This window comes from Caloenas nicobarica, chromosome 5, assembly GCF_036013445.1.
Source record: "Caloenas nicobarica isolate bCalNic1 chromosome 5, bCalNic1.hap1, whole genome shotgun sequence".
NCBI classification, from domain to species: Eukaryota; Metazoa; Chordata; class Aves; order Columbiformes; family Columbidae; genus Caloenas; species Caloenas nicobarica.
In genome coordinates, this window is record NC_088249.1 from 66,517,658 (window position 1) to 66,541,123 (window position 23,466).

Sequence of the window (23,466 nt, forward strand, 5' to 3'; positions counted from 1 at the left end):
GCTATTTGTCCACAAGTCTCAAGCAAACCATCCTCTAATTACTCAATATCAGAAGGAATTCCAGGCAGACGGCATCCCAATTCTTGTTTGGGCATACGGTGAAATGCCAAAGATGCTTTGCTGTGTCGGGTCCCCCCTCCACTGTCTGTGGGCTCCAAATTCACGCAGTCCTGGGGTTGCACCAAAAACTCCTCTATTTCGCTGCGATCTCCTACCAGCTGCTGGGCTGGACGGAGCGCACAGAGAACAGCACGTTCAGGACACTTTTATTTCAATTCTTGATGAGCTGGCAGAAGCCCTAAGCTAACAGCACACCTGGCTGGTGGGCAGCACCACAACATCAAGCGAGACGTATTTTCGGATTTTTTTTTTTTTTTTTTTTTCCAGTTTTGCTGCTTTGTTTTTCGCGTGACTTTAAACAAACCACCTCTGCATCCTTTTCAAATTTTCCTTTTAAGTTTGCAATATTTTTCCGCCCTAATAAGGCTTTTTTTTAGTATTTGTAAAACAACAAAAGGTACTTTATAAAAATCCTAAGTTATTTATTATAATAACAATAAGCTTTGCGGCTCCTGGCTCGAGTCCGCGGGCTGTTTTGTGAGCAGGGCGTGAAGCAGCAGCAGCATACCGAAACTCTTGGGTGTCATCTTCTTCACAAGAGCTTCTCCACCTCTCATTACGCTGCCTACAGCGCTCGGTGATCTGCACAAACACACAGTGAACTAACCCAGCTTTTTAGTATAGCTGAAAGGGAAAAGAGAGAGGCTTTCCTCATGTGTATGGTATGCCCTAATTCTACTCAGCTGTATAATATTTAAAAAAAGAACGATGACAAGCTTTCTGACGTACCCGGCAAGAGTCAGCATGAACGCAATACAAACCCAATCCAAAAATAGATGACTATGTGCTTCGGAAAGAAAAAGAGACTTCCCATCATTTGCAATGAGGAAACCACCGTGGCTTATCATAAACCAGAAGTCGGATCTCTGCTGGGCTGAGCAATGTTGGTCACCAGACGGGTACGTGCGGGTTGGTGCTGGATGCGATCGACGGCGAGCTGCACGAACGCGTTTCTGTAACGAGGATGCACGGGGGGTTGCTCTGCTGCAACATGGAAACGTTACTCAAATGCGGGTGACTGCGCAGTGGGAAGTATTCCTTAAAATATTTCCTTCATGAGCCAGCTGAGCAGAATGTCGATCCTCCAAGTTAACTGGCTACTTATATTTCACTGCTCTCCTTGATGACTGGTCCAGCCTACAAGGCTAGAGAGAAATTATCAAACGATCGAGCTGCTAGAAGTAGTTGTGGGAAGTATTCCAAACGCCAGCGATTTTTACTGCGGTTTTTGTTATTGTCACCGAAGTCTCGATGCTCATGGTATAAAATCCCTGGTAAAGAATCTCACGGTCAAGCGGTGCTGCGCCGGGTGCATCTTGCCCTCCAGGGTCACAAGCTCTACATGACAGCTGGACAGTGGAGGGGGCACAAAAGCTCTAAACTTCAAACAGCCAGAGCATCTAGAATTCAATCCCAGCTCTGACGCCGACTTGAAAGGCGGTCTGGGACAGTTCAATGGAATTTTCTGTGCCACATCAGTACAACAGGTATGGTGCTGTACTATTAGCAGCAATAGTCAAACTAAATTAAATCAAGCCTTGCTAGAAAGAAAAAAAAAAAAAAAAAAAAAAAGGTGACTCCAATACAAGCAAAACTATCTCGTAACACATTTTTATTTTCATAAAGGGATCTACTTTCCTTTTCCTTTTTTTCCAAGGGGATCTGCAATGAATGCAGGTCCCATATTTCAGGCCTCGGCTATAGGTTGTCAGGTTTATTCACCCACAACCTTCCACATACTGTTACATTCACGTGGGAACAACGGGGCCAAACCCAGAGAGATTTGCAAATACTTTGATTGCATCCAGTGATTAAGTATTACCAACTGGCCATTTGGACAACACAGAAGCAGGAATAATATCTGATCCTTCATTTGGAAGGCAGGAGACACCCCCAGCGTCCCCCCCAGTTCTGTGCTCTTTGTAAGATGCTACTACAGAACTCACTCCAGTGAGTAGAGTCTACTCCTGGTATAAGGCTACACTGGAAATCCTTTCAGTTCTGGGTTGCCTACTGTTGGCTTGTAATAATTCTCATTTGTAGTCATCCTTCCCTTTTTTGGGGGGCTAGGATTATGAAGAGGGGAAGTATTTTGAGCAATTTTTTTGGCAGTCTCTGCATCCTCGTGGGTTTCCAAGCTGCAGCCGGTATTCACACACCAGCTCTTATACAACATGTGAGAGCAAACGTTTTTAAAAGAACTTGTGTATCTGTGTTTTATCCAACAAAAGAAAATCACATTTGCTCTAAGCGTATGCAATTTTTTGTGTTTAGTAAGCACAGGTTTAAAGTTAAGCTGCTGTCTGTAGATTGTTACCGGTACCAGTTAAACAGGTTTCTCACTGTGCATTGTAATACGCTTTTCTATTGAAGCCATTTAAAGTACACATTATTACCAATTTCTTAATTTTATTACTTATGATAAAACCGTAAAGATGAAACCCCTCATTTTCAGTCAGACCTGAAGTACGTACGCAAGTTCATACGCTGTTACGATAAAGAACAGCTGAGCTGCAAAGAAAAAACTACGACAGAATGAAAGCGAGGGGTGCCCAGGCAGATCAAAGGAGCGGGCGAACAAGCCTGGAAAGACCTATTTAGGTAGGAATCTCAACAGCTTCTCAGACAAATATTGAGATCCCACTGCAATCACATCCACATTTAGGAAGGAACACTCACATGCCAGCTGCCCAGGCCAGCTGCCTCCTGTCCTGACCCCACATCGCTCCAGCTACCGACTTGTATTTGCAACCAAAATGTTTCAATCTCCCAAATTAATTTATTCCAAGATGTGCATAGCGTGCAATGAAAGAGAATTTTTTTTTTTTTTCCTTTGCAATCCAAAAACTCAAGCCCCACTGTCTCAGCTTCATCGCTTCAAGTTTTGGGGAAGGCTTTTTGATTTTTCTGCTTGCACAAGAGAGGCACCAGATACCCAGAATGAGACACCTTGCTGATTTTACCATAGCTGTAAGTACACAGCGTGCTGGATAAAACCTGACAAGTTCCCTCTTAATCTTAATGCTCGTGAAGGGAAAGAAATTAGCAGCAAGACTCAGTTGTGCAACGAGAAAGGTTTAATTAATAGGTTCCAGCATAACGCAAAGGTGGTTTCCCTGTAATCCCTTTGCTAAAGTCTGGGACCAGGAGCGACTGGGAGAAGCTCGACTCTTTCCGTCTGGTTTTACAAGCAGGAAACCTGTACAAACCAGCAACTGAGACTCACCTCCCAAACATCCCACCAGCTAAATCCCAGGACACGGATGACTCGTCATACAGGGAGTTTACATGAGGTTGTATTGCTTCATAAAACAGTTTTACCAGCACGCACATCAGACGACTCGAAAACTCAGTACTGGCTTCCTGAATAACGTGGCTGGCCCATACTCACACCAATAAAACTTTTATATCGCACCAAGCTGCCATCTAGTATTTTAACGTCACGTATTACACAGGGAAGCTGTTTCAGAGAGCTTTCAGTGTTATATATTTCTCCTACTTCCTCACGTCTCCAGCGATGCCGCAACTGCCAGGAGCAAATGGTCCCCAGCTGTAGGGTTAGAGACACAAATACGAACAGTTCTCAGGTCACTTTTAGGAACTCGCTATCGAGCATAAAGACCAGAAACCTGCTGGAATCTCTTTTCCCCAACGCGCTCTGTCTTGCCACAGAAAGCGATAGCCCGTTTCTTAATGTATATTGCATATAGCGCTTCTCCGCGGCAAATGGATGGTGCAAGCCTGGCGCTCAGCCCTCTTCGGCTTCTGAATCCGCGTGTGCAAGAAATGGGAGAGCTGGTCACATCCGCAGGGTGGAATGAATGAGTTACTCACAAAATACGACGTTTTACTCGAGAACGTCGTTCACTGAATAAGAAACTGCTGAAAACGTCCGAGTTTCTGTAACGCTGTGTGTTTAAGAGCCCCCTCTGGATAATCTGCATGTAAATGAGGCGGCGTTAGTTGCAAGTATCTCTGGAAACTTAAACTGGCTACACGTTCTGAAAGTTAAGTAAAAACAGAACCACGGGAGAGAACCCCTAATTACCACATAGCGAGGGCACTGATTAAAACCATCAGGGCAAGGATCCTGTGTTTCATTAAATAAATACACCAAGTTCAGCTTTATTGTTATTTTAGCTGATGAAGGAAAAATAAAGTCTACCTCCGCCTGCATGAAATTACCTAAATTCAAAGACTCACTGGGAAAAGACTTAGAATAGTGCAGGGTTTTTTTTTTTCCTAATGTTTGTATTTAAGTAGCTCACTAAAGTTACTTGGGTTAATGCGAAATAGTGAAGCACAGTTAACCTCTGGCATTTTAACATTCTGTAAGGAGCCATTTCTTTGGATTTCACATGGCAGGGTGGAACTAATAAACGCAACACTAGAATAGGATTTTAATCTTTTTTTTGAACTAAAAGCAGAGAAGAACTAGAGAAAATTTCGGTATGATGGACACCACCAGATCATTTATTCTCTAGCCTATAGGGTTTTTGCTGATTGCCAAGGGCTTGAGCAAACAGCCTCAGTGAGGCCACTCCTGGGAAGCAATTTCACAAAGGATTTACTTCAATTAGAGAAAGACAGACGTGAATTTGTATGTAGGGAGCAAGTTTCCTCTTGCTCCCAGAAAACTCAATCCAGTTGCACTACTCAAGACAGGAGAACACCATTTGCTGGGGTATCCCAATATTTGCAGTCTAGACCTCATTAGTAAATACAATTTCTTAGCCAGGATTCTCTCTGCTGACACTTCCAGAGTTTGTGAACATGTCAAAAAGACGTCTTGTCTCTTTTTCCACCAGTCCTGTCACAACCAGAACTGATACTGCTGGCTAATGGGATCCAGCCTCTTGTAGGAACATTTCAGCATAATCTCAACATCTTCACTGAAAAGTGACAAGTCTCACCACGTTAAGAGCTTTGTTCAAGAGCTGAACAAAGTTAATATAGAGTAACTTTCTGGTCTACGCCCCCCTCTCCCTTCAAATGTTTATAACCTAGAAGCAAAATGAATTAAATGTGGAAGAAAAGCAGCACGAGTTCACCGAAACTTGCACAGTCACCAGCACTGTTTTTGTAATTGGTATAAAATTCTCTTCAACTGCTTACCTACATATTATTAGTCCATTAAAAACAGAACATCCCCTTCAAAAATTGAGGGTTATGTGAAGGCTAAAACATAACCCTGGAACTGTTTTCCTGGGCAGCTGGTGCTTAGAGCCACATTTTCCAAAGGGCTAATGAACGAGTCTTTGGTTGGTGAATGCTTCACACCATAACGCAGTAGGCAAAGAAACTAAAATATTTGCTTCTCAGTTCTGCACTTGCACAGAACAGAGTGACTCAATTTTCCAAGTATAAATAGGCAGCACTCATGCAAGTGCAACTTTTAAAAGGCCAGTCAGTGATGACAAAGAATGAATAGCAAAAATCTAAGCCTGCAATCTGCTATAAGCAACAGATCCTTGACTTTGAAGGTGTCTGGACAGTGATAATACTGATATATTCTATACACTACCTTGGTGCCATAGATCTAACTCAGTCGAGAGAGCTAAAGGCATTTCCAAGAAGCGTGTAGTAACATTCAACCGCCACACAGAGAACTTTAGGGTTGGTTTGCTGATTTGTTCGTGTTTGGCTTTTTGGGGGGTGGTTTCTTTATTTTTTTTTAAATTATTATTTTAAGATATCAGAAACAATTTTGGCTGTACGAATGGCTACAAGGAAACTCAAGAGTCACTGCTTGCAGGAGCAAGAAGCTCACTCTCTAGCGACGAAGTAATTTCTCTTTGAGACACCACTTGCTCTTGGGAGTCTCCAGTTTCACGTTCTGGCAGAAAGAAAATTCCGCATTTGAAGCCTCTCCTTTCCCATATTTCTCCCACCACGCACAAAGCCACAGTCTCGCTCACTGAAATCCGTCAAGCCTAGGACTTCAGCGACACCAGGACACTGCACGGGGTAAGCCTGGACCGAATTAGTCCGGGCTCATTCTCGCTTTTGCCGCAGGGTTGTCGGATGACGCTTCATCCTCCCACGCTTGTTTCTGTCCGACCGCGCTGCAAGTTCTCTGGCCCGAAGACGATGCCGAATAAAGCGCTGGCACACAAGCCAGGGCAGGGTTGTTTCAAAGACAGGGTTTCCGGGTGTTTCTCTACTCCAACACCGTGACAAATCATCAAAGACCGTGTGATGCCAGCATACAATGCGAGGCATTCTGTAAGGGACGGGGGACATGACGGCCGCCGACAGCTAAGTATGAACATACAGTCACAAGGCGACGGAACGCACTTGTTTGCAAACTTCTTCCATGCGCTGAACTTTAGATGCTGTCCAAAAGGTTAGAGGCATCATTAGCTTCATTTAACACGCGAATAGAGAAGAATCGCGCGGTCAAAAAGTTAAAACAACAGCTCAGTATCACAGAGAAACGTCTTCGGAAACCAGACAGGAGTCGGGAGACCTGGGATTGCCAACCGCTTTGGAGAGAACCTCCTTCTCACCACATTTCTGTGTCTTCGTCCCTGGAGCTCTGTCACTGCTCCTTTGCCCGGGCAGAATTCGGCAGCAGCTTCTGACCAGGAAGGCTTTCCCACGCTCCAGGTGAGGCAGAGATGGTGGCAGACCGCGTAATACACAGTACTGTACGGAACGTCCAGTACTCATTTGGCAGAATGATAACGAGCAGAGGACACAGGGGATGATACTGGGGTCCATAAGGACCAATTTAAAAGAACCTTACAACTACAAAAATTACAGAGCCGAATTCTTCTCAGGAGCGCCCGACGGTCCGCCCAGGGCGCTGGCCACAAACCGTGGCTTGGGAGGCTCAGGCTGGACACCTGGAGAAATTCCTTCACTAAAGAGTGAGCGAGTTGCTCAGAGAGGCTGTGGGATCCACCGCAAATCACGATTTAGAGAAGCGAAGCCGCGGCTGACCTGGTGCAGCCCAGGCAGGGGTCCAGCACGCGTGCGAGGTTGGACCAGACGACCCGCAGGAGCTCCTCCTAACCAGCTTTTCAGTCATTCTAACGCGACCAGCGCAGCCAAGATTTCCAGCTCCCAAACTATTCATTTATCTTCCTCCCCCCCACCCCTTTTCTTGGGTCTAATTCATAAGCTCACAGTACTTTCACAATGAATGAATCAAAGATATCTGAAAAAACCCAAAGCGCAGGCGGCGGTGAACGGCCAGCCCCTGCAGCCTCCCTGATGTCAGAGCATGTACCCATGGCTGATGAAAATAAAGCCTGTGAGATGTATCTACACGAAACACTTCATTCCTTTCTTAAGTGCTGCTTTTGTCTTCGCTTGTCATAAGCTGAGGAAAAGAAGGGGCGAAGGGAGGGAGGAAGCACATGATTCACTGCCCATAAAAATAAACCTAGTATTCATTAAAGGCCTCAACATTTTGAGCATAACCAAATACTTAAGCCACGCTTAATGCCTTCAACTCCACTGCCTGCTCTGTCTGTTGTTACCAAAGAGCGGCTGATTACTTGCTTTAGGAAGTTAAGGCCAAAGAATAATGTCTCCCAAAGCGGCCAACTGGGAAAATAAAAAAAAAATCTGCGAACAGCTGTGTGATTGCAGCACAACAGTTGTGGGAAAGCAGTAAAATAAGGTCAGATTCTGATCCATTACATCACCGTGCATTGAGACAAGCTCTACTGCAGACAGAAGCCGTTACAAATGTAAAATAAGCTCCGAGTCCAGTTCACAATCTGTAGGATCGACAGCAGAATACAGCTCATTAGCATAGCTACACGAACGCCATTACTCACACAAAATTATTACTCCGTTGCTCCCGACCTCAGCTACTCGCTGCGACAAGCCATGCGTGTTTTAAGAGAAGAGGCGATGCAGACCCCAAGAGATCTCATTCTGCTTCACCTCGCCTGCTTCTACGGTTACATCCAATTAAAGCTGCCAGTTATACGAACTACTACGTACTACAGAACACCCCAAACCTGACCACACCTTCCCAATAAAATGAAAACGCTGGTCGAGGACCTTCCTTAAAAGCCGAATGGAAGCTTGATCCTGTTTTTCTGAGTACGTTTCCGTCTGTAGGAACAGCCGATTGTATTACGCTCGTGTGTAATCATGGAGCGGGTTTCTGATCAAATCATTCGGCCTTTTTGAAAAGTCGTCTGCTGGCTCCTTCCTCCGTCTCAAAGCTAATCCAGGTTTAACGGCTGATCCATTTACTCACAGCACTCAAAAATCTCTGCCACAGGTTAACATGATTGCAATTAGTAAACTCTTCTGATACCATTAGGACTACACAGGGATATAACACAAAGACACTGCACCAAGGAACTACCGAATACGTTCTCTTGTAAAATGAGAGTTGGGATTTTTGAGGGGAGGTGGAGAAATGGATTTATCTTGTTATTTTTCCCCTCCTGAAAGACTTGCAGGAAAGCGAGGGGTTTGCTTTGGCAAGGACTAAACAAAGAGAAGCCACTATCCCAGGATAAAAATTTACACATGGCAACTACAGAACAAGATGAGAGTTTACAGCGGTTCTGAATTTGCGCAGGTGTTTATACAGCCGCCTTCTGCTCCTTAAAATGAGTAAAAGGAGAGTCAACGCTTCAACAGGAATCCGTGGTGGTTTTGCTGCCTATCAAAACCTAATCTGATGCTCTTAACTTGTAGATCTGAATACATAACATATTTCTTAGCATCCCTGGTGTTCTGAAACAAACAATAGATGCAAGAAGTTTTTTTTAAGTAATAAAGAAGGTCAAGCTATGTGATTAATGAGTTCTTTAATGTGTTATGCTGGTTTTGTTCCAAACTAAGCAGCTGCTTTATATAAACTGCTTCGTTTCCCTTCAACAGCAAGTCACAAAAAGTAGAAGAAATCACTCCCACACGAGTCTTTTAAAGCTCATGTTGTTCATCACATCACAAGCACAGAAAGGAACCTGTTGTCCCTGACCAACAGAAAAGCGTCCTCAGATGAACCAGTCCTACACAATGAATACTATACATTTTGACAAATATTCACCGAGCAAACTCCTTAGCAACAGCTAAGAAAATAGCAAGGTTAGGCAAGCAACTGATTCTTAATTCATCTCCATATTCAAATCAGAATTTGTCTATCAATCCCTAATTCAGACAAATCAGATACAACTTTTCTGTCGCCTTCTAGAAATCACTACGGGTGACAAATCAGATGAAGCTAGATCGCACAAGCTTCGCGAGTATTTTTAAGCAAGAAATATTGTGTGTCCCCCCACAACTGGCTCACGGGACTTGACAATGAAAGATCCTGTACCTCTAAGCAAAATACAGATTGAAAATACAACTGACAGCTTCTTGATATGGTGGAATTTCATAATCCACAATAGATTGTTCAAATCAGCCTTACTCAAGCACTACTTTGTTATATACTCTCATCAGGGAAATACTTGGCAGTGTTCACATGTAAATCAGCAGCAGCTTTTTGGATCATCTCCTTTAATGGAGAATCAGCTCAGACTTTTCAGAATTGTGATGTTTCGCTAGAATGCTCTTCAGAAACACAATGTGCTGCTGAAGGCTTGGGCAGATGGCTTGGCTGAGTTAGTTCACAATCTGAAAATTGTCTCCAGTCAGATTTTATTTAAAATAAAAAAATACTAATCAGCCGGTCTTTTTGAGACGACATTACGCATAAAAACAGCAGCAGTAACTGCAAGATACAGGGTCATGAAATAGACTGTTTCGTTCACTGATCCCAGCCCCAGGGTTAAACGCTGCTTAAGTTATTTGGTTTCTAAATGGGTTTACTTGGTAGCTTTGGCCTCATTCTTGGCAGATTCATCACCACTGCAGACCTCACCTCACTCCTGTGCACAATTCCACTCTTCCATGCAGCTGCAAAGGGACTAGACACACAGGTAAGGCAAGCAGCAAGCAGTTCTTATGGCCAAATAAAAGCTATGGATGGAAAATGCCCAGTGAACAAACCAGCCTCTTGTATGACGCCCTTCAGTCAGAACTAAAAACCACGGATCAGCCTGTGAGAAAAAGTTTTAGTTCAGGTTTTTGCCACAGAAAGTTTGCTGAGCTCCTATTCTGTCCATCCAGAACGTGTCATTAGCATGGCGCTCAGTGTTGGTTTGTCCATTTTTTTTTTTTTTTTTAGTTAAGAAGCATCTTCTATACAAAGATTAAACTGGCAACTGATGGAGAAATTATTCTCTCCCATCATCCGTCAAGGGAGCAGCTGACCAGTTGCACGCTACTCTTTGGGAAGCTTTGCAAACAAGGCGGTTCGTTACCTGTAGATAATCACGCTTACTCTCTCACTGACAGATAAAACTGATTGATTACCAAAGCAACCCAACCCAGTATTCCCTGTTTCAAACTATAGTTCAAAGAAAATACATTGATAACTCTGACCCTGTGGATTCACCCAGCATTAGAAAATGGTCCAGCTCTGCGAATCGAACACCTTGGGTGTCCCTGTCCCGTGATGGACCATACACGGACCCTCCTATGGCCATACTCCACACCCTATACATCTCTGAACTCTACATATTTGCGAGTACACACAACCCAGGACTTGTTCCTGAAAACAAAACTAAATCCCAAAGGGGCGGTGGGTCCAGGGGAAGATGCAGGGGCTGCTCCTCTGCTCGACGTGCGGAGACACCACTCTGGTTACTCCACAGCGGGGACCCGATTCTCCGCTGCTTCCCTCTTCTTTCGGACCAGCACGGCCAACTAAGCGAGGGCTGAATCGGGCCCCTTGCGTATAAATGGATCATTTGAAGTTACACACGTTACTTTACACGGAAAAAATTCCAGCTTTTAAAAAAAAAAAAAAAAAAGCACATAAAACGACATTTCAAGCGCGCACGCGCGCACACACACAAGAGCCAGTTTTCCTTTGCGCTGCCTGTCGAGCAGAACAGATACCCTGTTCTCCGAGTCCCTTTTAACTGCAAACCTTCCCCGGGCCGTGTGTATTTTGGAGCCTTTCCCACCCTGCCATGATTTCCTGTCTGAGTCTGCAGCCCGTGGCAACAGCACAAAATTGGAGCGCAGACTTCGCAGATGCTGGCGGGCCAAACGCCCCGTGCCAACTTAGTACCTTCTGCCAGAATATATACACTGTCTAAGTCTTGGCAATATGGCAAGAGTTACTTACCTTCATGCTAATAAACTATATTCATTTTCATTTATAAATTGCGCTTGCCTTCAGGGAGCTCCGGACCTGTGCAGTGAACGTAAAAGACCACGATCACACAGCCTTGCATCTACATCATCACACTAATTATTATAAATTATATTCTGAGCTGCTGTCAAGGTAGAAGAAAATTCACAGTTTTATCACTCAGTTCCAGTAGGTCACGGGTCACTGTGTTAAACAAACCAACCAACCCACCCAAACGAGCTAAGCAGAAATAGTCCCCTCCCCAAATTTATTGATGTGCAGCACATACATCATCCCACAAAACAACCTGTGGTGAAGCCTGCGTTTCCATACGTCTGCAACAAATACACGAGACCCAAGATGATACACACAGGGAAAAGGTGCCAGAAAAGAAAAAAACCACAAAACTTGCTTTCTATCAAAAAACGTCGTGTTAAACGTGAACCTTCCTCGAGCGGCTTTAATAAGAGACTTTGCATCTGGCATTGCCCTGAAAGAACAGGGCTAGGGGGGTGATGGGGGGAAGGAGACACTTTTTTCAGGGAATAATATTAACGAGAACACACCAGTCACCCCCATCGCACTCACCACTGCAGCCACAAAACAACCGCAGCGTATAGATGCTTTACATCCCCCCTGCCCCAGCACACACGCCAGGACATCCAGGTTTCCACCACCAAAGCTTCTCCCACCTTGAGGTGTAAAGCCCTGAAGTTTATGACCAAGTACTAAACCAAAACTGCCCCGGACAAACACCTGGCCTCAATCCACGTGATTTCAGTGGAAGAACCCAAGCAAATGCTTCAGAAAGAATTCAGTCTTTTTCTCATAAGCAAAATTATTCCTTTGCTACTGTAAGGAATCACAGACTAAAATCCGTAAGCCGGCGCTTTATTCCGTGATGAAACTCTCTGGTCTCTCAGCACTGGTAAATAAACACACTGTATTTTTTTTTTTCCCCTCATGTCTAGTTCAGAACTCTGACCCATTTTCTTAACTTTCTGCCTTTTTCTTCTTCTACCCACCCCCCACCAGGTAGGAGCACTATTCAGAACTAAGAGATTGACAGACCTATTACGGATATCGATCAAAACTCCCTTAAAGCTAATAGAAATTATTCCTTTTGCTCCAGCAAGATTAAGCTTTAAATTAAGCACTTTTTGCATAGATTCCGAGTTTGCTTTCAGTGGCAGTTCATTGACAACAATTCTGACAAATTTACTACTTGATGAGCTCACTGTCATCACCCTCAAGTGTAAGTTCAAACAAAACTGATACTCACTCAAGCCAAAATTTCCATGTTTACTGCCAAAGCATAAAAAAATTTTTCATAACGCTTCTTGGAAAAAAAAAAAAAAAAAAAAAGCCCACAGACAAGCTTCAGAAGTCTTTATATACTGACAATAGAATGAAATGGTTTATTAAAAACAACCAAAGATGATGTGTTTTGGTTGCTACTATTATAGTTGTCCATCTTCCTCCCTCCACTCTAAGTTAAACTATCACTCCAGTGAAAATATCCAAAGACACCTTATAAATTTGATATAATACCTTAAAAGTACCAGAAACCATACTAAGACCATAATAAAACTGCATGAGTTCAACTCTGGAGCAATTTTTATGATCTCTAGACTAAACAAGACTGCCAGTGCAAGCTGAGCTCAAAAGGGGATGGGAGGCGGATGGAAGATAACATTCAAACCCAAGAGCAGAAATACAACGTGCAATTAACCAGAAATTACATCCACCCCCACAAAGGAAATACATTTCAACATATATTATCTCTTGTGTTATTAAAACACGCATACGGCCCTAACATTTTGGTTAGAACACACTGATTCCTGTCCCTGGTCCTCATCCTGACACCTCTTCCTCACCTATCACAGAAGGCTGAGACTCTGTTTTAGGTTGAAAGCAGCTGCGGGATCATCAGTTGATCATCCAAGTGGATTTAAAGATGAGTGAACTGTCTAAAAGCAACTAGAAAACTGGGGTTTTGCTTTCACCTGGCAGGTCTGACATCAGTCTGTGCTGCATGGAGTGCTGGGTAATCATTTAAAGGCAACAAGCAAACAAGAAATTGATTTCTACTAAGTTCTATTAGAACATCAAAAAATCCAAGACAGTTTGAAGAAAGAATACGAGGCAAAACTGGCCTAATTTAGCTATTTGCCAATATTCAGCTCCTGCCCTTCAGCTGGAAGAGCAGTGTGCTTTATTCACAAACAATAAAATGTAAATATTAGAAGAAAATCTATTCGCTGCCACACTGGAATGAATCAGGAAAAAAAAACACAAACAGAGCTCTATAGGATAAAGAAAATAATAGATAATAATTAAGCCTTTGCATGTTTATCTTTTTAATGTATAAGTCCCAGTGTAAACACACAGTCATATTTTCTTCTTTATTCTCCAGGTTCCAGGCAACAGACTGCAGATTGGGCTAGAAATGAAAGTAACAGAAACATCCAACGTGGACTGTAATGTTATAAACATTAAAAAATGGGACAAACACATTATGTCTTCCACAGTGTTCCTTTCCTCTCATCCCTGAAGTATCATAAACAACATTTACTTTGATCTCGCGCAGCCCCATAGCAAATGCATCAGTTGTTATAAATCTACATGTGCAAACTGAAAAGCTGGTCTGAAATGTTTATTTGGCTTCAGTTCTTAGTCTCTGTCCCGTGATTATACCACAAATAGCCTTCATCATCTCAAGCATTTTGGGGTCACCGCACAAAAACTTCAGCAATTACTTAAGCACATTTTCCACAGTTTTCCTCTTTTTTTTTTTTTTTTTTTTGCTTATGCCAAGACTTTTTCACTTTTTTGGACAGGGGTAGCCAAATGCAGTCTCAAGCAAAATACATGAAGCATGCAGACCCAAGATGATTAAGAAGGTGCTTTGCCTTCTTCTGTCCCTAATACTGCACAGCCTGAAAGACTGAAATAATTGAGGGAAACCTTGTGGCATCCTCCAGAAGCTGCTGTTTTTCTCAGTTCCGACGCGATGCAGGTTGAGTAGCCTGGCGAACATTGAACAAGTTTTAAGAAAGACATGGTCCGGCTGTAATAATGAAACAACCAGAACAAGACGGACAAGTGCTCATGTGTACAACGAACCCGGGAGCTGCCTGGGTTAAACCCACGTGAAGAACACCGGCCAGTTTTTGCTGGGTTGACAGGGAAGCGCACGCAACCATCCCTGCGACCTGATTTAATGATCATCACTGGCTACAGTCCACGGCCTATTTCAAAGTAGACGTTTCACGTTGACATCATAGCGAAGAGCAATCCGAACAACGGCCTCCTGGGCGAGCACCCCAAAAGACATCGGTTGGGCTACAGCTAATGAAATCACGTCGTTAAGCAACGGGTTTTGAGCGGGTGAGGAGGAAGTTTACAATTCCAAGGGACTTTCATCCGCAAGCGAGACATAAGCAAGTAGGTTTTAACAGACAAGGATTTTAGAGCTCGGAATTCCGTTGGACTTGAGCTGGAGGGACCGATCCTCGGTTTCCTGGAGACGGCCGCAGGCGCACCAGTGGTACCCACGCTATTAATTCTGCGCCGCGTTCCCAGCGCTGCAGCCACCGCCCTGCCAACCTGCAGACTCCTCAGTCGCAGGCTGACCAGCCACCCTGCCCAGCACTGGTCTCTCCAGTTGCCGAACGCACCGAGTCACACCCGCCACAGCCCGACCTTTCCTAAGGACCAGGCTGAGCTCGCAGGCCCGGCTTAGTTTGTGACCTAAGTCAGAAGACAGGTCTGGATGTGTCCGGGTGAAAGAATGAACCTTTCAGCACTGCTGCCTTTCCTCTTCCTATTATCGCTTTCTTGTGGTAAGGTGTGCGCTGCCAACAAGACGACACCATTTAAAATGTTCTCCTTGCCCATAAACGCACAACTTGGAACCCTTAAATTGACTTAGATGCTCTCAACAAGACCCAGTAGTTACTATTATTTTTTTTAACGTAGCTCTTGTTCTGTTAGGGAAGGAATCAGAGTTCTGTTGAAACATTTTTGTCCCAATTTGTAAATTAAGAAAGCACGAAGCCACGTTTGTACTGGTTTTACCATTGCCTCAGGCTTGCTTACATTTAACCAAACGTCATCCTAGACACTTATGTTCAAAACAACATGTAAATGAATCCCATTAAAACAAGAAGAGCATCAGAAATTGTTATTCTTTTGTCCATCAGCCCGAATTCTCATACTTCGATGTGAGCAAATGGACATTTTCTTATGTTGAATACATAGAGTGTAATAGGTGGAGTAGAACTTAATCAATGAACTTAATGGAGTAGAACTTAATCAATGAGAAAGGTTCTCTTAATGTCCAGAGTGTAAAAAGCAGGACTCTGAGCCTTTAACAGTGTGAAAATGTTTATAAACCAGGGGACCACATACATTGACTTGAAAAGCGTAGCACTGACTAAATGCAAACTGAGCGCTGAAATGTAAACAAATAATTATTTTGACCTTGTTTCCAAACATTCAGAAGAATAAAGCTTGCTGAGGGATTTGCTGGGCACTTGTGAGTATCTAGCGGTTTTATCATGTTTAGAAGCCTCTGTTTCTACAATGGACAAAATGATGAAGATAAATGCCTGTCCGTCTCAAGAAAGGACAACACAGCAGCTTAGTGAGGACCACAGGATCAATATTACCTTTGGCCCTATTTCTCCCTTTCCTTGCGTTGCTGCAAGATGAGTTCTTTTAAAAAATGAACTTACTCCTAGTTCACCATTAAGATCTTGGGTTTAAGCTTCCAAGTGCAAACGGGCACTTTTGAGCTTCATTTCTTTCTGAAGTTATTTGAGTGCTTGTGTCCTAAGCCCATGCCCCTCTGCAGCTTGATAACTGTGTAATAAGTTAATTTTATGCAGCCTATCGTAAATAAGTATGTTCAGTACTTTACTTCTTTCAAGCTTAAGCATTTCTCTGGCAATGTTGTATCCCCATGCATTACACCACCAACGTGGGGAAAGGGACAGAAAAATGAAACAGATAAGGAAGCTCTAAATGGACCATTAACTAATTGAATCATACCAGGTACGTGAGCAGAAATAAATGACTGCAACGCTAAAATAACATTAATAGGCAAACAAGATTTTTTCAGTGTAAAAAGATCCAAACACAATTTATTCGAAACTCACTGCCACCATGTCTTACTACTGCAATTGGGTTTGGAATAGCCCCAGATTAGACAGAATTAAGATTTCTAAACAGGTAGAATATTTACAACATCCATACGCTGGGCGAGTGCTGATCTCAGGAAAGAGGAGGCAATTTGTGATGCCAGAGGTCAGTTTGGGATGTTCGCTGAGAACCCTCAGTTCCCCCCAGATCAGATGAGTTTTGGTTTCAAATCACAAGAGAAATTAGATGAGGTACATGAAAAATAAAATGAAACGAAAACCAAACACTTTGGTGGCTCAGTTCAGAAAGACTAGCTGACTACATGCTCTAAGATCTTCAAACGGGAAATTAGAGGATTTAATTTAAATTATTCCAATATCAGAAGACATGTATATCAACCGTATCATATTCTGTTATTGAGAATGTCAACACTCAAAGCTCATTCCTCATTTTCTGCAAACACATAAAAAAACCCATGCAAGAGCACCCCAAATATCGCACAGGTGTTCATTGAAAAGTTACAAATAACTAAATAAAACCCACAAAAACCTCTATAACTTTTGGTTTTCCATACCAAGGATAAAATTCTATCCTGGCCTCAACAGCATGTGCTCAGTTCAACCTCCTGGCTTTAGCAGCAACAACAGATTTCAGCCTCAACGCAACAGGTCCCAGACTTTTCTCTCCAAGAGGTTCCTTCCCCACACCGATTCCACTTCAAATCCAAATATCAGCATTTGCTGTTAGTGGTTATAGACTGAGGGAGTCCCAGCACTTGCTCTTCAACCAACTGCACCGAAAGGACCCAAATTTTATCGCCAGGGTGTAACATCAGCAATTTGAAGTCTTCTTTTACTATCACCAAATTAAATATATAGATATACATATAAAACCCACTATCAGGAAAAAAAAAGGGCATTTTAGCTTTACTTGATCTACCCTTTAACATAAGCAAGATGCATATCTGCAGATGTGCAGATGTTTGTATTTTTACCTGTGCATCCAGTGGTTTGCATTAGTAGGAGAGGTGAGCATGTATGTACAAGCACTAACATTTAGGCTTAAAGAATTGGTGCCTGTGGGTTTGTGGATATAAACCCGAGCTCTTGGATGTGTAGGAGTAGAGCACACAAGGTGTGTTGGGGGTGAATTTGTAGAGAGGTGAACGAAGCCATAGTTCACATAGGATCCTACCTATGGAAACGTAGGTCAGTCACGTTCCTGCCCAGGAAACCCCTGTAAGCAGCAATACTTCCAACTACTGCTTCAGATACGATGTCACCAAAGACAGAGGTGTTTGTGCGATTTTTTAAATTATTTGCAAACCACCTGCGCCCCTTCCAACGTGCAGTTTTTTCCCCGAATAGCTGTGAAGCGGATGGCTTATGAAAATCAATGAGGCTCTTTCTGAGCACACCAGTTTGTGCAGTTCACATAACAAAAGGACACTCTATTGAAATGTCATGATTTTTTTTCCCATGCTGGATTTCAGTACACTACCATGACTACACTTTTTAAAGGCAAACAAACAAACAAACAGCCAAACAAACTTATTTCAGACCATTTTGATAACTACAAAAAGGAATTTTTATAATGGCCTAGCTCTAAAAATCCTCAGTGTTAAAATCAGCTATAATTTAAAATCTATATCAGAGCAGTGAGAAACACAGAAGAAAATGGGGTTAGTTAGCGATACTAAATCCAAAGTCCATGCTTGATGCTTGCTGGGGTGTGCCGCAGCGTTCAGGATCCGAGAGAAGAAAAATCCATCTCTGCTGTAATTTTACCGAGTCCGAGTCATTCCCTCCCACCACGAGGAAAGATTACACATTTCCCTCTCAGCCCCTTTCTAAGAAACAGGTCCCAAGACACAAGTTTCTGTTTCTATTACTCATCAGCTGAGCAAATCGCCAGGCTAATTTGTGGATTAGTTCCCCTGCAAAGAACTTCAAGTGTTTCAGCCAAGAGGTGTGTAAAGAAATAGTGTTACCAAGTTAAATTCCCCCCCTTTTATTTTTTTTTTTTTTTGCAAAAACATCTGTCAACACTTATATCTCCAGAGCACCAGGATGTGCTGGTGCATTAAATAGCAGAGCAGGTGTAGTGGCTGTCGCAGGAGCGTTCGGCAATAACCAGATAGTGAAGTGCCATGTAAGGGCCGTAGTTAACAGGGCCATAATATCAAAACGTATTTGCAGCGCTGACAGTTCAGATTCTAATGAACCGTGCACCAGTCAAACACAAGAACACCAAGTACAAGAATCACATCTCCAAGGTAAGCTCATATTTCTCCTCGGCTCCCAACATACATTTTAAATTAATAGACTCTTACTCCGAATTAGCATGTCTCAAAATCCCTGTGGAACTACCAGATGCATTCTCTACTTCAGCTGTATCAAACTAACACATATCACACATCTCCATCTAATTAAAAAATAGAAAATAAAACATATATTCCAATTTACGTGGCTATCTTTTTTTTTTTTTTTACTTTCTAGTTGCTATGTAGTTCAGTAGCTGCTTAGGTTTGATTTCATTTCCAGCTTGCATTGCATTATTTTTGCAACATCCCACGTAGGCTCTGTCTGGAAAGTCTTAACCCACCCGGAGAGCTGTGCAGAACTCAGGAGCTCTGGTGACGTTCCCGCTCCCGAGCTCCAAGCACCAAGTCAGACCTCACACCAACAGCAGCAAAACTCTCGCAGAAGCAGCAAACAGTCGATTAAAGAACAGCTTCACAGAAAAATAAGCAAGCCACGGATGATTATTTATTTTCAAAAAATAATCTTAAAACTCCCCTTAAGCATTCGCAGGGTGTTAAATTTCACCCTTCGCACACCAGGTGTTGATTAACACACGTTGGTTACAATGCAGCATATTAAGCTTTCAGCCTCCAAAGCCTTCAGAACAGTGACCGGACTGTGGTCTTTGATGGGAGATTATATCGCGGAAGAAACACAGCTCTAAACCTCAGTCTCTTGAGAATTTACAAAGATTTATGTCTTTGCTTACTGTTTCTTAGACTCCGAAGAAGAACGCTATCCTGATCTAATAAGGAAAATTGTATTCAATAGATCATAATGCCAGAAAGGTCCATTATGATAATCTGGCGCAATCTTCTGCATGGGACGCTGCCACGGATTTCATCCAGAGATTGCGATGCTTGACTGGAGTTGGAACTTAACCTCTAAGTGCTTTTTATCTCCAGCATCAAACCCAGTGCTCTAAAACAACACTCAAATATACGCCAAGTTCCCAATTTATGACTACTCCATTAAAATGTTCTTACTATAAAAGAAACAAAAATGACAGTAAAGAAAGATTTCCCGATCCTCATACTGAAATAAATTCAGTTATTTTACTGCTAGATCCATCTCAGATTTAAATTAATGTAAAAGACAAGATCATTTGAAAGCACTGTGGGGAATGATGTGAGTACTACTAATTTACAATTCCTACGGGGAGAAAGAATAAAGAAGTTATTTCAAGCTTTTTGCATCCCTATAAAACCATTTGTGGTCTTACAACTGCAAGAAAAGCCATTTAGAAGATCCACTGACTTGTGTCAGGGTAAAATACTAGTGACAGACTGTCACGGGAAATCACAGGATGCCTTCATGTGCGGTTTTATTCAATTTTCAGACTTAAAAAATGCATTCAATTATTGACGGAATTGATCTGAAAGACAAGAACAACAAAGCAGGCAACAGAAGCCAATCCCTCTGTGGCCGGTGGCTGCTTGGTATTGGGCTACACAAGCGTTATCATAACTGACCATTTGGTGCTTTGAATATTTATAAGCATTTCCCTGCACAGTCACTCGTGTTGCCCCATTGAACACCAGCTTCCATTCATTCATTGCAATTTTTCCAGGGGGATTTAAGAAAAAAATAAAAAGCTCCGTGAGGGACCGACTCTTCCTCCCCATTTCACACACAGAACCTGGGTAGCAGAAGCGCTGAAATGCGCATTTTACTTTGCAGAACTACAATATTTTACTCCGGTTTCCCCGAATAACGAACAAGAGAGGGAATGGAAGCCTCTTTTTGGACCTGGTGACAAACACCCTCACGGTACACAAAGAATTATGGCAAGTGTTTTGGCAGAGGACAAGACATCCCCATCCCTTTATAGTCTCACAACTAAGTATCTCGTAATTTAAAGAGTAGATGTCTATGTTTGACACGTCTTGAACCAGTGCCAAGGGAACATCCCAAAGGGCTCTTAACATTTGTTTCACATACATTGAGCAACACTGTCAGTGGACAGAGGGCAGACAGAGTGCACAACAGAGGTTTCGTGAGCACTTTAATAGCTGCCAACCTCGTGCATTGTCATCGGAACCCGGCTGACTCAGCGGGGACGTCGACACCCATCTACCAGCGACCTGAATCACCACTCCATTGCTTTGCTATGGGGTAACTGCAGGAAATCAATGCACACAAGGAGCAGAAGTTGAGTCAGCCCTTCTCTGACAAAGTGTTTTGTTACTAACATTCACCTAAGGTGTATCTTTTCCTCAAAGAAAATCCACTCCTTTACTTGTTTCCCATTATGACATTATCTTTTGAAGAGGTTCGAGCCACTTGGTTTTATAAAGAGTTAAATCCGAAAGGTATTACATGTGGAATATCTGACCGTAACAACGAGGCCAGCAAAAGCCATGAAGCTGTGTGTGGTACGCAGAATAGTTTTCCAAATTGAATGTTTCTTTAAATTTTCCATGGAAAAATATGGTACTCCTCAGTGTGACAGTGCAAAATAAACAGGGCAGCTTCTTAACAGAACTGTCATGACTTAAGCCTTTCAAATCGCTCCTCAGTCTCAGAAGAAGCAGCCAACATTCCTCTATCTGCTTATTTGCTTAACTGTTCAAAAAGTCTGCTTTCTAAACAAATTACAGAGGTAAGCACCTTAATGCTATGTTATTCTCATCACTGAGGCACCATCCTACATGCTCGCTTTGGCAAGCCCAGCACAAGCTCTTGTTTATTGCACGAGTGTAATTACAACACAGGTTTCTGCTAAACCAGAAGGAAGTCCGAGTACCATGTAGTTATGCATTTTTGTTCAGAAACTGACTTTACTACCGCAAAGGAAAAAAAAAAAAAAACAAAAAATAAACCAACAAAACGTTGTTTTCCCTCTCCAGGCCGTACATGGGAATAGCACCTTTAAGATGAAACTGCAAGATACTTACTATAGTTGAAATTGTGCTTAAAAACAATAGTGGTATTTTCTGAAGAGCAGCCTGTAAAGCACATTTCGTCCTATGGTTACAGAGACACACGTTTACACACCAGTTATAGTAAAAATGCTCAAAACAGCAGCTGGTAGAAAGTCAGGGGACATTTGTTAGGACGACGGGGTCTGGTTTCCCGCAGCCTCCGCACTTTTTATAAACCGGCACATCTCAAGTATAACGCAGGATCCTTCTTTGCTGGTAAAACCATCATGTCTGCTTTACGCACACACAAACCACAACCAAGATGCAATTCAGATGAAGAGCAAAAGCAAAAAAAAAAAAACAAACCCAAGTTATAGAAATCAATGGATTTACTCTAAAGCTTGCTGGTACAAAGCTTAGAAATGGTAAAAGCTGGATCTTACCGTTCGCATTTTTCCCACAGATGAGATGCTCGTAAGGTTGCAACACTCCCCAAAGTTCCGCATCGTTGTTGATTACCATCTCCAGGATTTCGGCCGAGATCTCCCCTCCTCCACCGTCCGGGCTCTGGCTTGCCAAAACCCGAGCCTTAATCTCTTCTACAAGGTTCTCCATGCACGCGGTTAAAGAGATGGCCGCGTACTCATGGATCCTAACCGAGATCCTCGTGTCCACCATCCACCTGAAAAACCTCCCCACCGAAAAGGTGAGGCCGCACCGCGCCGATTTCCCTTTCCTCAGCCCATCCCCGGCGCTCATGCTATACAGAGACAGAGCCTTGACGGTGGCCAAGACGCAGCTTTCCGACAAGGACCAGCTCTGGATGAGCTTGACGGCGCTCTGCACCTCGAAGCGGGTGCACTTGGAGTGCATGACGCTGAGGCGCTGGGCTTCCCTGGAGACCCTGATCAGCGCGCGTCTCAGCAGCTGCGAGAGCCGCCGGACGGCTTCCTGAGAAAAGCTCCTGCTCTTGCCATCTCCCTTGCCTTTTCGGAGGATTTTTCCGATGTCTTCATCAGTCCAAGGGTATTCCTCTAGATCCGGCAGCTTAGGGCACTTGGAAAAGATATCGGCGACCTCGGGGTCTTCGGGGAGAACAGTGTTGACGGTGTCCCAGCTGTTGTTCCGACTGTTCATGGAGCCCGAGTAGCACCACCAGTTGCCTCTGTGCTGGGAAGAGGTGAAGGCTTGGGAGTTGGACTTGGACGAAGAGAGACTGAGGGACCTGCAGGAATCCCCTGCCCCATAACCAGAGTCCAAAGTCAAATCCTCCAGGGTCTTCAGAGTAGAGCTGTATATCCCAGCCATAGGAAAAGACGGGTGGAGCCCGGCGCGGAAGAGAGCGCGAAAGGTGAGGCTGGCGCGGACCCTGCGCCTACCGAGCCGCCGCCTGCCCCGCCCGCGGCGCGGGAGGTTCCGCGGCCCCGCGGGAAGGAGCGCTCCCCGCACGCCGGCTCCGCCGAGGAGCGGCTAGCTCCATCCCGCGGGGCGGCTGCGCTCGGCCATCTGCTGCCTCGGGAGGGACGGGTGGCGGCGGCCGCCGGCTGCCCGGGCAGGTCGTGCGGAGCGGGGCGGGCTCGGTGCGAGCGGCCGGGCCGGGACACTCGGCGGCGGCTCCGACTCAACTTCGCCGCCGCGGCTCCGCCGGGCCCGGCCCCGCAGCGCCGCATGCAAATGATGGGCGGGGAGAAGCACCAATCAGCGGCGCCGACGGAGGGTGTCTCCGCCAGTGAAATGCGAGCCGGGGCGGGGAATATGCAAATCGCGCGGGGAAGGCGGGGCGAGGGCCGGCGAGGACCGCGGCGCGGCTCCGCCGGTTCGCGGCACCGGCCGAGCGCTTCGCTGCCACCGGCCTGGCCGCCCGCCCTGCCCG

At 44.1% G+C, this 23,466-nt stretch overlaps 1 protein-coding gene across 1 annotated transcript in view; it reads right to left on the minus strand.

Moving 5' to 3' along the window:
- ABTB2 (ankyrin repeat and BTB domain containing 2) overlaps window positions 1-23,234 on the minus strand; it is a 122,270-nt gene extending 99,036 nt beyond the window's left edge. Inside the window, exon 1 of the mRNA XM_065636943.1 lies at window positions 22,037-23,234. Within this exon, the coding sequence (XP_065493015.1) occupies window positions 22,037-22,901 (865 nt within the window). The 5' untranslated portion in view covers window positions 22,902-23,234. The remainder of the gene's footprint in view (window positions 1-22,036) is intronic.
- Window positions 23,235-23,466: the final 232 nt, after the last annotated feature.